Source organism: Phocoena sinus, chromosome 15 (assembly GCF_008692025.1).
Source record: "Phocoena sinus isolate mPhoSin1 chromosome 15, mPhoSin1.pri, whole genome shotgun sequence".
Classification (NCBI taxonomy): domain Eukaryota; kingdom Metazoa; phylum Chordata; class Mammalia; order Artiodactyla; family Phocoenidae; genus Phocoena; species Phocoena sinus.
This window is the reverse complement of record NC_045777.1, coordinates 75,249,580-75,261,622: the sequence shown is the minus strand read 5'-3', so window position 1 is coordinate 75,261,622 and position 12,043 is coordinate 75,249,580. Positions and strand designations below refer to the sequence as shown.

The 12,043-nt window shown below is 43.7% G+C and overlaps 1 protein-coding gene across 1 annotated transcript in view; it reads left to right on the top strand.

Moving 5' to 3' along the window:
• AUTS2 (activator of transcription and developmental regulator AUTS2) overlaps positions 1–12,043 on the top strand; it is a 1,126,353-nt gene that overhangs the window by 1,036,264 nt on the left and 78,046 nt on the right. The window contains exon 6 of the mRNA XM_032604458.1: positions 2,856–2,907. Within this exon, the coding sequence (XP_032460349.1) occupies positions 2,856–2,907 (52 nt within the window). The remainder of the gene's footprint in view (positions 1–2,855; positions 2,908–12,043) is intronic.

Sequence of the window (12,043 nt, the reverse complement as noted above, 5' to 3'; positions counted from 1 at the left end):
TCAGTTTTTTAAAACAAAAATCTGCTTCCACCTCCCCCCGAAATAAAGAGCAGCCAAGAGAGCTTTGTTTTTTTCTATCACTTTTAGGTGCAGCCACTTCACGCCCTCATCCTCCAAAACCGAGTGAGGGGGATGAAGTGAAATGGCGAGTAAAAGCTAAAGATCTTTAGTATGTAAAGGTGCCCCCGTATTAAGAAAGGAGAGAAGGAAAAGCTGTGCTCGCCGGCTAACCCTTGGCTCACCACGTTTCCATTAGACATCCCTGATTAAAAAAAAAAATCAGCCAGGAAAATGGTCCAGGTAATATAAGGAATTTCACACTTTTTCCTAAAAAACAATGAAAAAGAAAACACGCCAAAGATTAAGATCCAAGAAGCCACAAATTTGTACAAATGCTTTAAAGCACAAGTTAAATTTGAAAGTTCATCGAGAAAATCAAAGAATTTCCTTGTAGTTCCTGCTTAAGACTTTGGCTGAGAAGCTCTTTTCTGACTTTTCAGGACAGTGGTCAGCCATAGTTGTAACCACCTGGATGGGAGAGAAAGGGATCCAGATCATTTTATGATTAGCCTAAGTCCCATTGCTGTCATTTTCTTTTGGATGTTTTTCCATGGAGGCCTTTTTGAGGACCCCCGCCCCCCTTACCCTTACCAGTTACAAAACGGCTTTGTGACATGTATCAGAAAATTAAGGGGCTGGAAAAGCTTTTATTAGAGAGCATTACTCCTAAGTCACTCTGAATATCCTGTCAGACTCATTTCCTTAATAACTTACCGGTTGGCATCATATAATCACATCCTCTAAGTTCGCTTCAGACATAAGGATCACTTAACTGGCTACTTGAGAATATGGTGTGGAGCCCAGTGGAGCTGACAAGGGTGGCAGCCCCAAGGAGGGTGTGCAAGACAGCCAGAGGGCCTCTTCACCTACAGCTTCTGTCCCTCTCTCTCTCCCCCTCTAACACACACACCTACCCCAAGTGTAAATAAAAACTGGATCAAGAACCTTTTCCTCACCCATGCTTTTTGCATTGACGGTACAGTACTTTGTTCCTGTAGTGCTTTGGGCCAGTTAGGCTCCTTTTAATAGGTAGTCCCCAAATCTGCAGGGGTTATTTCAATTTAGTAAAATGAATTAACAGCCCCCCCCTTTTTTTCCTTTTAAATATATCAACTGTAGTTTAAGCCATGAATTTACCATAGCCATTCCAATTTGAACTGAGAGACACTTTTTCATCAAGGAATGGTGAAATGCTCTTGTCTCCAAGTTTTTAGCTGGGAAACTCGTGTTCCTAGACATCTCACTTAATATTATAATATAACAACACTATTCCTGTAATTTTTGCTTCTATAACTCAATATTCTTGATTTGTTTAATGCATATCTTGTTTCCCCCTCCATGCAACACATTTTTGGTGGTTTATTTTTATGAAAAGCTACTGTAATATGCAGTTTTATTTAATTATGTTTAAAATGTCAAGAAGGCCCTCAGCATATTTTTTATTCATGCAAAATAAAAGGAAGCATCTATCAAGGATTTATTTTATTTTAAACTGCTCATGTATAAATGTATAGAGTTCAACACTTGTTTTGCACATACTGTGCATTCCTTTTTTTCTTGATATATTAATCTTTGGAATCACGTTTACAGTAGGCAGATTAGAATTAAAATAAAGAGGAAAACAGTCATAATAACAATATTTTGTCTTTCTGTATCACTTGCATTGAGAACTAGAACTTGTTCCCCAGATAACACTCGGGAATATCTCATCTTTATCAACATAGCACAAAAAGACTAAATTGAATATATTCTTTGTCCCCAAAAGCCAGCTCCAGAGTCTGAATATGTTGTATTTCAGATTCCCCCGCACCCTATTTCTTATATTTCTTCTAGATTTATTCACCGTTCTCTGCTTCGCTTTGTCAAAACATGCATTTCTATGCATAAAGTGTGAAGACCAGTGATTTCTTACAAGGGCTGGGTAGCAACAACAGCATAAATATAATATAGCCATTATAACTTTAAATGCATCTACATCATCAAATTACCGTATCATGGAGCTGCTTAATTTTTAAGTTTATTTTTTAATTTTTCAGGTTCTAGAAATACGGTGCTTATAGCATTTTTTCTCCAAGCAGACTTCATGTTGGTTTTCCAGAACATTAGTGTATAATTTAAATTGCCTGTGTTCTCGCTGTTTAAACAGGCTTGTTTCACATTCCTGGAGCCACTGTAGTAATTAGCAGATGTGATTCCTAGAAAATGGAAAGGAAATAATGCTGATGGTGTGTGCAGTGTCGGGTTGCTGGGCAGGTCGGCTGGCTGTCATTTCAACACCAAGGTCGTCGTGGTTACCACAGGGGGCAGGGATCTTGGGGTCAGCAGAGAAATCTTTAAAAACGAGTTGACACTTTTTAGTGAGGAGAAGCTTAGCATTAAATAATAGGCATTTCTAGTTTGTGAGAGAAAATTGAAGAATATGGCATGTCTGCAAATATGAAAAAAGTACCGTTTCCAAAATAATGATCTGTCAGTGAAATTGCAAAATCATTAGGCGAATGAGCTGAATTGCTTTGTGTATCATCTCATAGAAATATGTTTTGCACAGATAATATGTCTAATAAGGACATGTTTTTAAAATCAGGTTTTTTTCTTCCCTCAGCAAATAGCTGCACTGCAGGTCTGGCTCCCGCAGTCAACCAGCACCACCTTATGGAGGATTGGGGGAAATTGCCGCTTTCCTTTTTAGGCTTTTCCAAAACGTAGTAAAATTGATTTAAAATCATCGTAATGATGATGGTGATGACAAAATTCATGACAATAGTAATGCTTTCTTTCCCCTTCTTGTGTTGCAGGCCTCAGATGCCAGCTCTGAAAAACTCTTCAATACCGTTATTGTAAACAAAGGTAAGACTCCTTAAATCCGAGCAATAGCTTATTTTTTGTTTGCTCCGTTGTCGGGATGAAAGCATAAAGAACAATGGTCATTCCCTTTTCGTTCTGGAGCTGCGATTCATAATTTGTCTTTTTGCTTGAGACAGAATCTGTGTGCTTTTGTGTTGCATCCCAAAACAGTTTATTTTAAAAGAATATGTTGAATCCTTACTTAAATTGATTTGACTAAGAAATGACTACTGTCTCTGCGACTTTCATTTAATGTAGGAAGTGGTAATGGAGAATAATAGTTCTCAAGATGCCTTAACTTTGTCACTTATCAACAACCCAGCGGTTGGAGAACGGTGAATCGCTGATTTGTACTGCAGACTCTAATAAACAGTGCATGTTAGGTGTTCACAGCATTATGGTCATAAACCAAGCCTTACTCTGCTGTGGGCTTTCTGTAAAATTAATAAATGATCAAGAGGACAAAATTTAAATACGTGCCACCCCATTACTTTCTTCCAAACTGCAATATAGAGTAAGAGAGGCTAATGATATAGCAATACATTAAGGGGAAACTTATCTTAAATCACTGCCAATAGGTTTCTGGTCAGTTTTCGTTTGTAGCAGTATTGTTGGAAATAATGAAATTGAAGGGAGCTTCTAATCACGGGCTTTACAGTGGTGTATACTTCGAAAGGTATAAATCATATAAATTATTTGATCTCTTTCTCTCCACTGTAGAACCTGTTGTAGGTGCTTGTGTGGTCATCGCTAAATACAGAACGTATGCTTCCTGTCGTGGTCTCGTTCTGTATTACACGGAAGATACTTGGTAGCTTGAACAGGGTTGGGCCTTCATGAAGTGAAATACGAAACCACCCTGGCATTCTATAGTTGCCTTGGCTAGCATTTTTGCTAGCTGGTTGGTCACACGTGTTTCCAAGTGCAGTTATTTTGAGCTCCCAGATTATTTTAGAACTGGAACCAACTGCAGGCTTCAAATAGTACGTTATGTTTAGGCTTCCCTCTAGGTGTACATGCTTATGTGATTGCTGTCACTCCCAGAATTATTGTCCTGTTGAATTTTATCTTTTTTTATTGCGTAATGGGGTATTCCAGTTTTATGTTTCATCATGTATTTTGATGGACTGAAAGCTTGTATCAATTTGTTATCCATCATGCCAAAGCCCAATAAAAGGAGATACACTGCAGTTCACAGCGTACAGGGCTCAAATGGAAAGATACGTCACTGTTTATGGATCATTTTGGCGAGGGAAGAGGTTGGGTAGATGGTCGTGTGTCCCTGACTGATAGGAGGAGGACAGTTCACCAAAAGGAGGTCCTCTGTGTTTCAGTGACACCCTGCCCCACCCCCTCCCCAGGCCCTCCAGCCCACATGACCGTGTCTCTCTTTTGCTAACTTGCTGTAAAGTTGTGGAATGTGTTTCCCCTCTCTGGGATCAGGCCTGGCAGGAGAGTTGGCTCTGGGACCTGCACTCAGGCCCCGCTGCCCTCACGGTGCTGAAAGCCTCCCCTTCAGGGCCGAGGAGGAGCGATCCATGACAGGCAACATCCTCGTCCCTCTGCCTCTTCCCTCCTGCTCCCCTGGCCCCTCTCCCTTTTCCAATCAAACGTCTCCCACGTTCTTATTTTTGTTTACTTACAGAGTGTGATTTGTGGCATCTCTTTGGTTCTGAATAGTCATCCTGACAGGGTGCCTTTCTTCTGAGCTGTTTTTCTGGGGGTGATTTAGTTGCCTTGGAAGGATTAAGGTTTCTTTGTGTACACTAAAATCAACATAGGCTTTTTGCTAAGCTTTGCTTGGGAAACCACACACAAATAAGCATTTTAGCTGATGGCAGATTATTCCTTTGCCCCTATTTCCATCAGAATGGCCTTTCTTTTCTCCTCCAGAGTTTCCCCTTAATGCCTTATGCTAATTCCTGTTGGTAACATGAATGACAAGAGCCGGAATCAATGCAAATCCAGGTGCTGCAAAGTAGACTGGACTGGTATCCAGCACCCGCCCTCCCCCTGGAGAGAAAGAGATTAAGGGGGGGAGCCGGGGAGGGGGAAGCATGGGGGCAGTTTTGTTAAGGGGATTAGTATTCAAACTGCTAAGTATCAGGAAAACAAGTTCAAAAAGAGATTCATTGTATAGTGATAATGTCAATAATTGCTTCAAGACAGGTGCAGAGAGTCTTGCTATGGCATGCGGGTTTGGGTCTGTTTTACTCTGGGTAGTGCAGTGTTTACTGGATGGATGGTTGACGAGGCCTTCAAGAACTGTCAGCTTCCTGCACATCAAGTTCAAGTTCTCCTGCAAAGCAGCCTGCCCGCCTGCAAGTCAGGTCTCCCGTCTCTGTCCAGTATTCTTAGCCAAGAGCAATAAGAAGCAATGTAAGAAAGGGCAAATTTATACCAGGTAACAAACACCACTGGGAAGACCTTCAAAGCCTCGGCTTATTGAACAGTCTGATGAGTGCAGGGAAGCTGACACGTGTATTCCTTCTCCTCCGGATGTTTAAAGCTACACATCACCTCTCCCTCTCAGCAGCCCCACCGGGCTCTGGCCTTCCAGAAGTGTGGTTTTCAGCCGCTGGCGAGATTACGCTTGCGGAGCCCGGTGGCAGGCGGATTCGGTCCATAAAATTTCACTGTGGGAGGGCAGTGCTAATCTCACAAGCTGATTGTGGTGGGGCCGGCCGGCCGGGCGTGGGGTGCGCAGCTTTGATGTCTGCGCTGGGCGGTTGGGGGTTGGGGCTGTGGCTGAAGCAGCAGGGGCCGTGGCTCAGGTCCCATCAGTCTGTTGGTGAGCTGGAGTAAGTCGTTTCGCCTCTTTAAGGTCAGAATTTTCAATCATAGCAAACCTAGTCCTGGGCCGACGTCTCTGGTGGGGATAAAACAGTTAGCTGGGGAGGGGCGGAGGGGCTGAAGTAGAGTAGGTGCCATGAACACATTGTATATCCCTTCTGCCTGTTTGGTTTTATTTTGACTCTCTCGGTGTTGTAGAGTCTGTCCAATTTAACAGAGGACCAGCAAGATTTTTGTGTTTAGGTGTTCCCAATCGTTGTTTCCTTCTGACGCCTTTTATTTCCCACTTTGAAACAAATTAATCAAACGGTGCGTGCTTGCATGTACACGGGACATGCATGCCCAGTGAGAACTGAGCTTGTCCAGAGGGGCGGGGAGATGAACCTCCAAGTTGCAGGGCTTAGGGTTGGAGACATAAAAAAATAGTTTAACTTTAATCAAGTTCCTGGTTGCCTTATTTAATCTTTATGTGTTTAAATGTTTACAGGATGTTCATGTGAATTTTATGAATCCTTCTGTCTTTGTGACTCAACCATCTGCCAAAGAAAAAATTAATTTTCCCAGTGAGACAGAGACACACAGAGAGAGACTAAGTTCTTGTCCATATTTAGTTGGTTGAACTGCTGTAGGAGCAGTAGGATTTGAACCCCAAATTCTAGACTGTTGATCCTTAAAAGGAACTAACTGGTCAGTCAATTCAGTGTGTCCAGCCAGTATTTATTACCCTTCTTAACCTACTCTACGTCCTACTTCTCAGGGGTTTTGCCTCTTTCATACATAGGCAGAAATGCAGAAAATGAGTACTTAGCAGACATGACTATCCTGCCAGCCCTGGTGTAAGTCCACGGTCTAGTTTAGGGTAGAGAAAAGGCCCTGAAATGCCTCTTTTCCAGGATCTGTCCTGCAGCTAAGGCAAGTTAGAGATGAGAGGAGCCAGGTGGTGTACTTCACCCCATCACTCTCACCCCTTCTCTGGCCGTCACCTTCGTCCTGTGGTAATGTCGGCCCTCCTGGGGAGAGGTGCCCTGAGCTAACTGTGAGAGAGCTGCGTGTTTCCAGATAGCTGGGGTGGGGAATGACCCAGGTAGGGATGAGGCCCCTGATTTGTGCTCCCTTCTGCCGTGAGCACCCCCATCTACTGAAACGAATACAGCAAAGGAGCAGCCACCCACCCTCCCGGGTGGGACCCCACCTCCCCTCCCCCAGGTCAGCCGTGGGGACTCTGGTGGACACTCACTCACCATGATGAGTGCCAGACGGAACACTGGGGCCACCTTGAGCTCTCTCTGACCGGGGCTGGTTTTCCTTTCCCAGGCCCCACCAGACGAACTAGTGGCCACACAGGCCTCTTCTTGGGGTCGATTTTGTGCTGAGGGTTTCCTTGGGACACAGATGAGGTTGGAGCCTTTAGAATTAGTAGGGCCTTTGGGTATCTTTGACAGTATGGTTTTATCACCAGCATAGAAGGAAAAGCTGGCCAAAAAATTGGTTGAGGTTTGAAATGAAGTGAGAAAAGATGCTGCTTGGTGGGTTGAGGTTCAATAACTGAGTACATAATAAAATCTTTCATGGAGATGATCTTACTTGATTCATCAGGTTTAGACATAAAGGGGGAATTCCTTGGTTTGGTGACAAGTAAAGGTAAGAGTTATGTTACCACCAAGGCCCCTCCCCTAAAACAATTCTGTGCTTTCTGTGTAAGTGAAAACAATGCAATCGAGTGTGGGATAGCTTTCTTTAAAAAAAAAAAAAGATATAGAGTTTAAAATCCAATTATAATAAAAATATGGAGACCATTTTACAATTCCTTGTAGTGTCTTGGGTTTCATTGTAAGGGGAACATGACATAAAGCTTATTCCCCATCTGCAGAGGAGTAAACTGAGCCCATTTTAGCCTCTATAAATTAGTCCCATTTTTGTACTGTCTTAAATCCTACATAAGGGAAAGTTGGACTGTCACTCATTCTTTTTTTTTCCTTCTCTGGATCCTTTTTGTAGTTTCAGAGCGTTTTCTTGGGTCTTTGGAGGATAGAGATGTCTGATACAGGGGAAATACTATTGAAGGGTAATTGGTGCTTGATTGAAGACAAAGGAGTTGTGAGCGGTTGGGTTTTCCCGCCCACTCCACACTGCAGAGAACACGTAATCAGCTCCTTTTGTTATGGAAATTGACCTTCCTGTAGGAGCCAGACTCTTACATACAGAATTTGTTGTATAGAATTATTCCTTGAGAATTCTTGGAAACAGAAACCTTGTATTCTTAGTGTGAAACCACCGGGAAGGGTCTAAAAAGATTCCATGTGGTCAGAAAGTGTTTCCCTCTAGATATTTTTCCATCAACTGCTACCTGGTCTTTCCCTGACCTTGTTCGTGAGTATGGTGGGAATCCTGGGTAAATGTTGGATCCCCTTACTGGAATTTTAAGCTCAAGGGGTGGAACATATTCCGAGCATTTGAATGATCTTGATGGTGTCTTTAGAGTAGAACTCTGACAGCGATGCCACTTTTCCAGATAAAAAGTAGGCCAGATCTCCTGGTCCTGAGCGCCCCTGTGAGCTGGAGCAGGTTATAGGGTAACATTCTTTTAGTTGGATGATCACATGCCACTGTTTATTTTGAGCCCACCGAAAAGCTCTTCCCTTACTTTATTGATTGATTGATTGATTGATTGCTGCTGTTCTTGGAAAGGACTTTTCTCCATACTTGGCAATATTAGCAAAGAAGCTTGAACGTTGATCAGCATCACATTTCATTCTGTTCATATTTAGTGCTTCGTAGAGGCGATGATGTCAAATTCGCTGTCTCAGAAAGTAATCTACATTCATAGTAGACATTTGGCACAAAAAATATCAGATCAGTTCTGGAGCGTCTTTAATGAGAACCGTTAAATGACAAAGGGCCTCCTCACTGGTAACAACCTTCAAGTGCGTGGGGTCAGCCTCAGGCCTGGAGAGTTTCCTGCATGGAGGAAGCTGGTGGCTATCCCATGGCCTCTGGATTATTTCTGGTTTCTGACAACTGCACAAAAATGTTGTTTTCTCTGAAAATGTATGTTTATTTAACTAGGTTTCTTTTTGCTTCACAATCTGGATTCCATTCACTCAGTTACCACTCCAATTAACTAACAATTATTTAACATTAACAGTAATTACAGACGCCAGTTAAGCGCCTACAGATGTCAACTGTGAGCTTTGTACCTAATCACTCAATGAAATGGAGAAAGTTCAACAAACATCAATTAGCCAGGCAATTAGTATGAGTTAGGAAAGAGCATGTTATCATGTGTGAGCTGATTCAATTTATTTTATTTTGGCAGTAAAACACACACAGGCGAGCGGCAGTAAGTTCCTCAGATAAGATAAAACTCTATTGTGTTGCAGCTTACAGAAGAATTCTTTCCTTTCTGTGCGTAAGTCAAATATGCCCTTGCCTGGAATTTATTTAACTAACAAAATTTGTCTCAATTACTCAGAAAGTCCAGCAGTGCTCAGTCTCAGGAAGCAACTTTGGTGAATTATGAATCCAGTGACTATGCTGTATAGGGAAGTGTCAGAATTTTTCAGTGGAAGAATGATTGATTCCCACTCAAGTAATCTCTGTGCATTTCGAATTTTTACCAGTTTATTCTTGAACCTGTGGTGGAACGGGCCCAACAGGGATTTTATTAATTTCATGGTGCCTGAACTTTTTGCTCAGCTGTCTTTGATTTAGCCTGGGGCAGCCATCAGAATCTTTTACCTACTTCCCCAGTCTGTGCTTTAAGAAAGTAGAAGTGGCTCTCAACTGAGGACCCACTTCGTGAATTCACCAAAGAGATCCTGGGCCCGAATTCAGATACTCTATCCCACTCCCCCACCCCACCCATAGACCTGACTTCCATCAATCGCCTGGGTGTCTGGACTTGCTGGGAAAGTGCATTCTAAAGCCTGCTTATGTAAGGTGGCCCATCACTTGGTATTTGGAGGTTCATTTTACCTCCGAGTGGAAAGCTGTCCATAAGTGGCTGTGCCTCTGGTTCCCCTCCTAGAAATGCTTTCTCACCAATTCCCGAAGCCTGTGGGTAGGAGTGGAAGGGGCCAATCCTTAGTGGGGTGCTCTGTCAGGTCGCTGGGTGTGTGATGTGCAGAATTCTACATTTGAGCAAACCGCTCAGCGTTAACTGAATCCAGGAGTTGAAAATTTAATATTGGGAGTTCCCTGGTGGCCTAGGGGTTAGGATTCTGGGCTTTCATTGCCGTGGCCCAGGTTCAGTACCTGGCCGGGGAACTGAGACCCCACAAGCCGCACGGCCAAAAAATAAATAAATAAAATTTGATATTGTGTTCACGAGAATAGCTTAGGGCGAAGAGCTGCCGTGTTCCACGTGCTTTTCTCTTATAAATCTTTTTTTTTAAATTTATTTATTTTTGGCTGCGTTGGGTCTTCGTTGCTGTGCGCGGGCTTTCCTAGTTGCAGCGAGCGGGGGGCTACTCTTCGTTGCGGTGCACAGGCTTCTCATTGCAGTAGCTTCTCTTGTTGCGGAGCACGGGCCCTAGGCACACGGGCTTCAGTAGTTGCGGCACACGGGCTCAGTAGTTGTGGCTCGCGGACCCTAGAGCACAGGCTCAGTAGCTGTGGCGCACGGGCTTAGTTGCTCCGTGGCACGCGGGATCTTCCCAGACCAGGGCTCAAACCTGTGTCCCCTGCATTGGCAGGCGGATTCTTAACCAGTGCGCCAGCAGGGAAGTCCCTCTTATGAATCTTTACCAGTGTTCAGCACCCAGGCGCACTGGCATGGCTGTCCTGGAGAGATGTCTTTGCCCTTCTGTATCACTTAATAGGGCCTCTGTTCATCTGCTTTGTCACACCATGCTGCAGAGCTTACGGCAACAAAGGTCTCGTATCAGGTGTCAGCTGCGGACCAGCTGCGGTTTCTCCTTGTTTTTATTCTGGGACCCGGGCTAGAGAAGCAGCCGTCATCGTGGTTATCTTAGTAAAAGGAAAAGAGTAGAGACAGAATCATAGAACACCTCTTTCAAGTTTCAGCTTGGTTGTGGTGTTGGGCATTTCCAGCCATCTCATTGGCCAGAACAAGTCCCTAGGACTTTTTCCACCATGCCGTTCCAAAGTATTCTGTGTTTCCCTGGAAGTTAGTAGGAACATTCTCTTGACAGTGGGGGGGGGTCTCGTCCAGGTCTTCCTGGCATTCCAGGATGCCCCCCCCACCCCGTGATCTGAGCAGGTGCTGCCAAAAGCATCATGGTGACTGCATTGCAGCGATGCTCAACTTTAGACATCCCTGATTTCCTTCCCTTCTACTAAGACATGTTTCCATACTTCCACTCTCCACGCCCATTCTTGTGCCTGTAAGTGGACCGATTGTTACTCTTCAGCCAGATTTTATTAGAAGTGATTTAGGATTTTCCAGCAGGGGCATTTCCCTAGCAACCGATGATGTAAGCATGAGGCCAATCCATGCCGAGGTGGGAGAGGCGCCAGTTAAACAAGGAGTAATGTTCTGTGGGTGCTCAAATCTTTTCTGACCCTCGTAAACCTTGTCTTATAGAGGAGGAGGTGGAGAGCACATCATTGCTTTTTCTAAGAGTCCTTTTGGAGAGGGAAATGTCTCAAGTGTGCGGTGTTAATAGGCTGATGTGGGAGGCAGTTAGATTGCGATGCCTTTAAAACCCACTTGGAAAACATTTCCCCCTCTTATCACCTTTCACATCTCTCAGAAGAGTAACACTGAAACCTAATTATAGCCAGGACTACATCATTTTCTCATTATCTGTTTACAGCCGGGGAAGGCTTTTCCATAGCAAAGCCCCTCTCACCAAAAGCCCAGCCATGTAATTCCTTTCATTTTATACCAGTTTTTGATTTTTCCAAGTGTGGACTGTCCTCTGCTGGAGTTCTTGGGCTGATCTCTGAAGGCTTCTTTATCCACGAACTTCATCCATAGACTTGGGTTTGACAAGCAGTCTTCCTCTGAGGTCGGATTTGTCATTTGTGAGGTGAATGACATCAGGGTTCATTCCGTTTCTTCCTTCAGTTGGCAGAAAGTGGAAGCCATATTGAAATGAATTCTTTTGTTCAGCAGTTATTACTGAGGGAATTCCCTGGCAGTCCAGTCGTTAAGACTTTGCTTTCCAATGCAGGGGGTGTGGGTCTGATCCCTGGTCGGGGAGCTAAGACCCCACATGCCTCACAGACAGAAAACCAAAACATAAAAACAGAAGCAATATTGTAACAAATTCAGTAAAGACTTTAAAAATGGTCCACATCAAAAACAATCTAAAATAAATTATTGTTGAGCGCTGATTCCATAAAAGGCACAGGAGATACAGCAGTGAACAGATCGCATTAA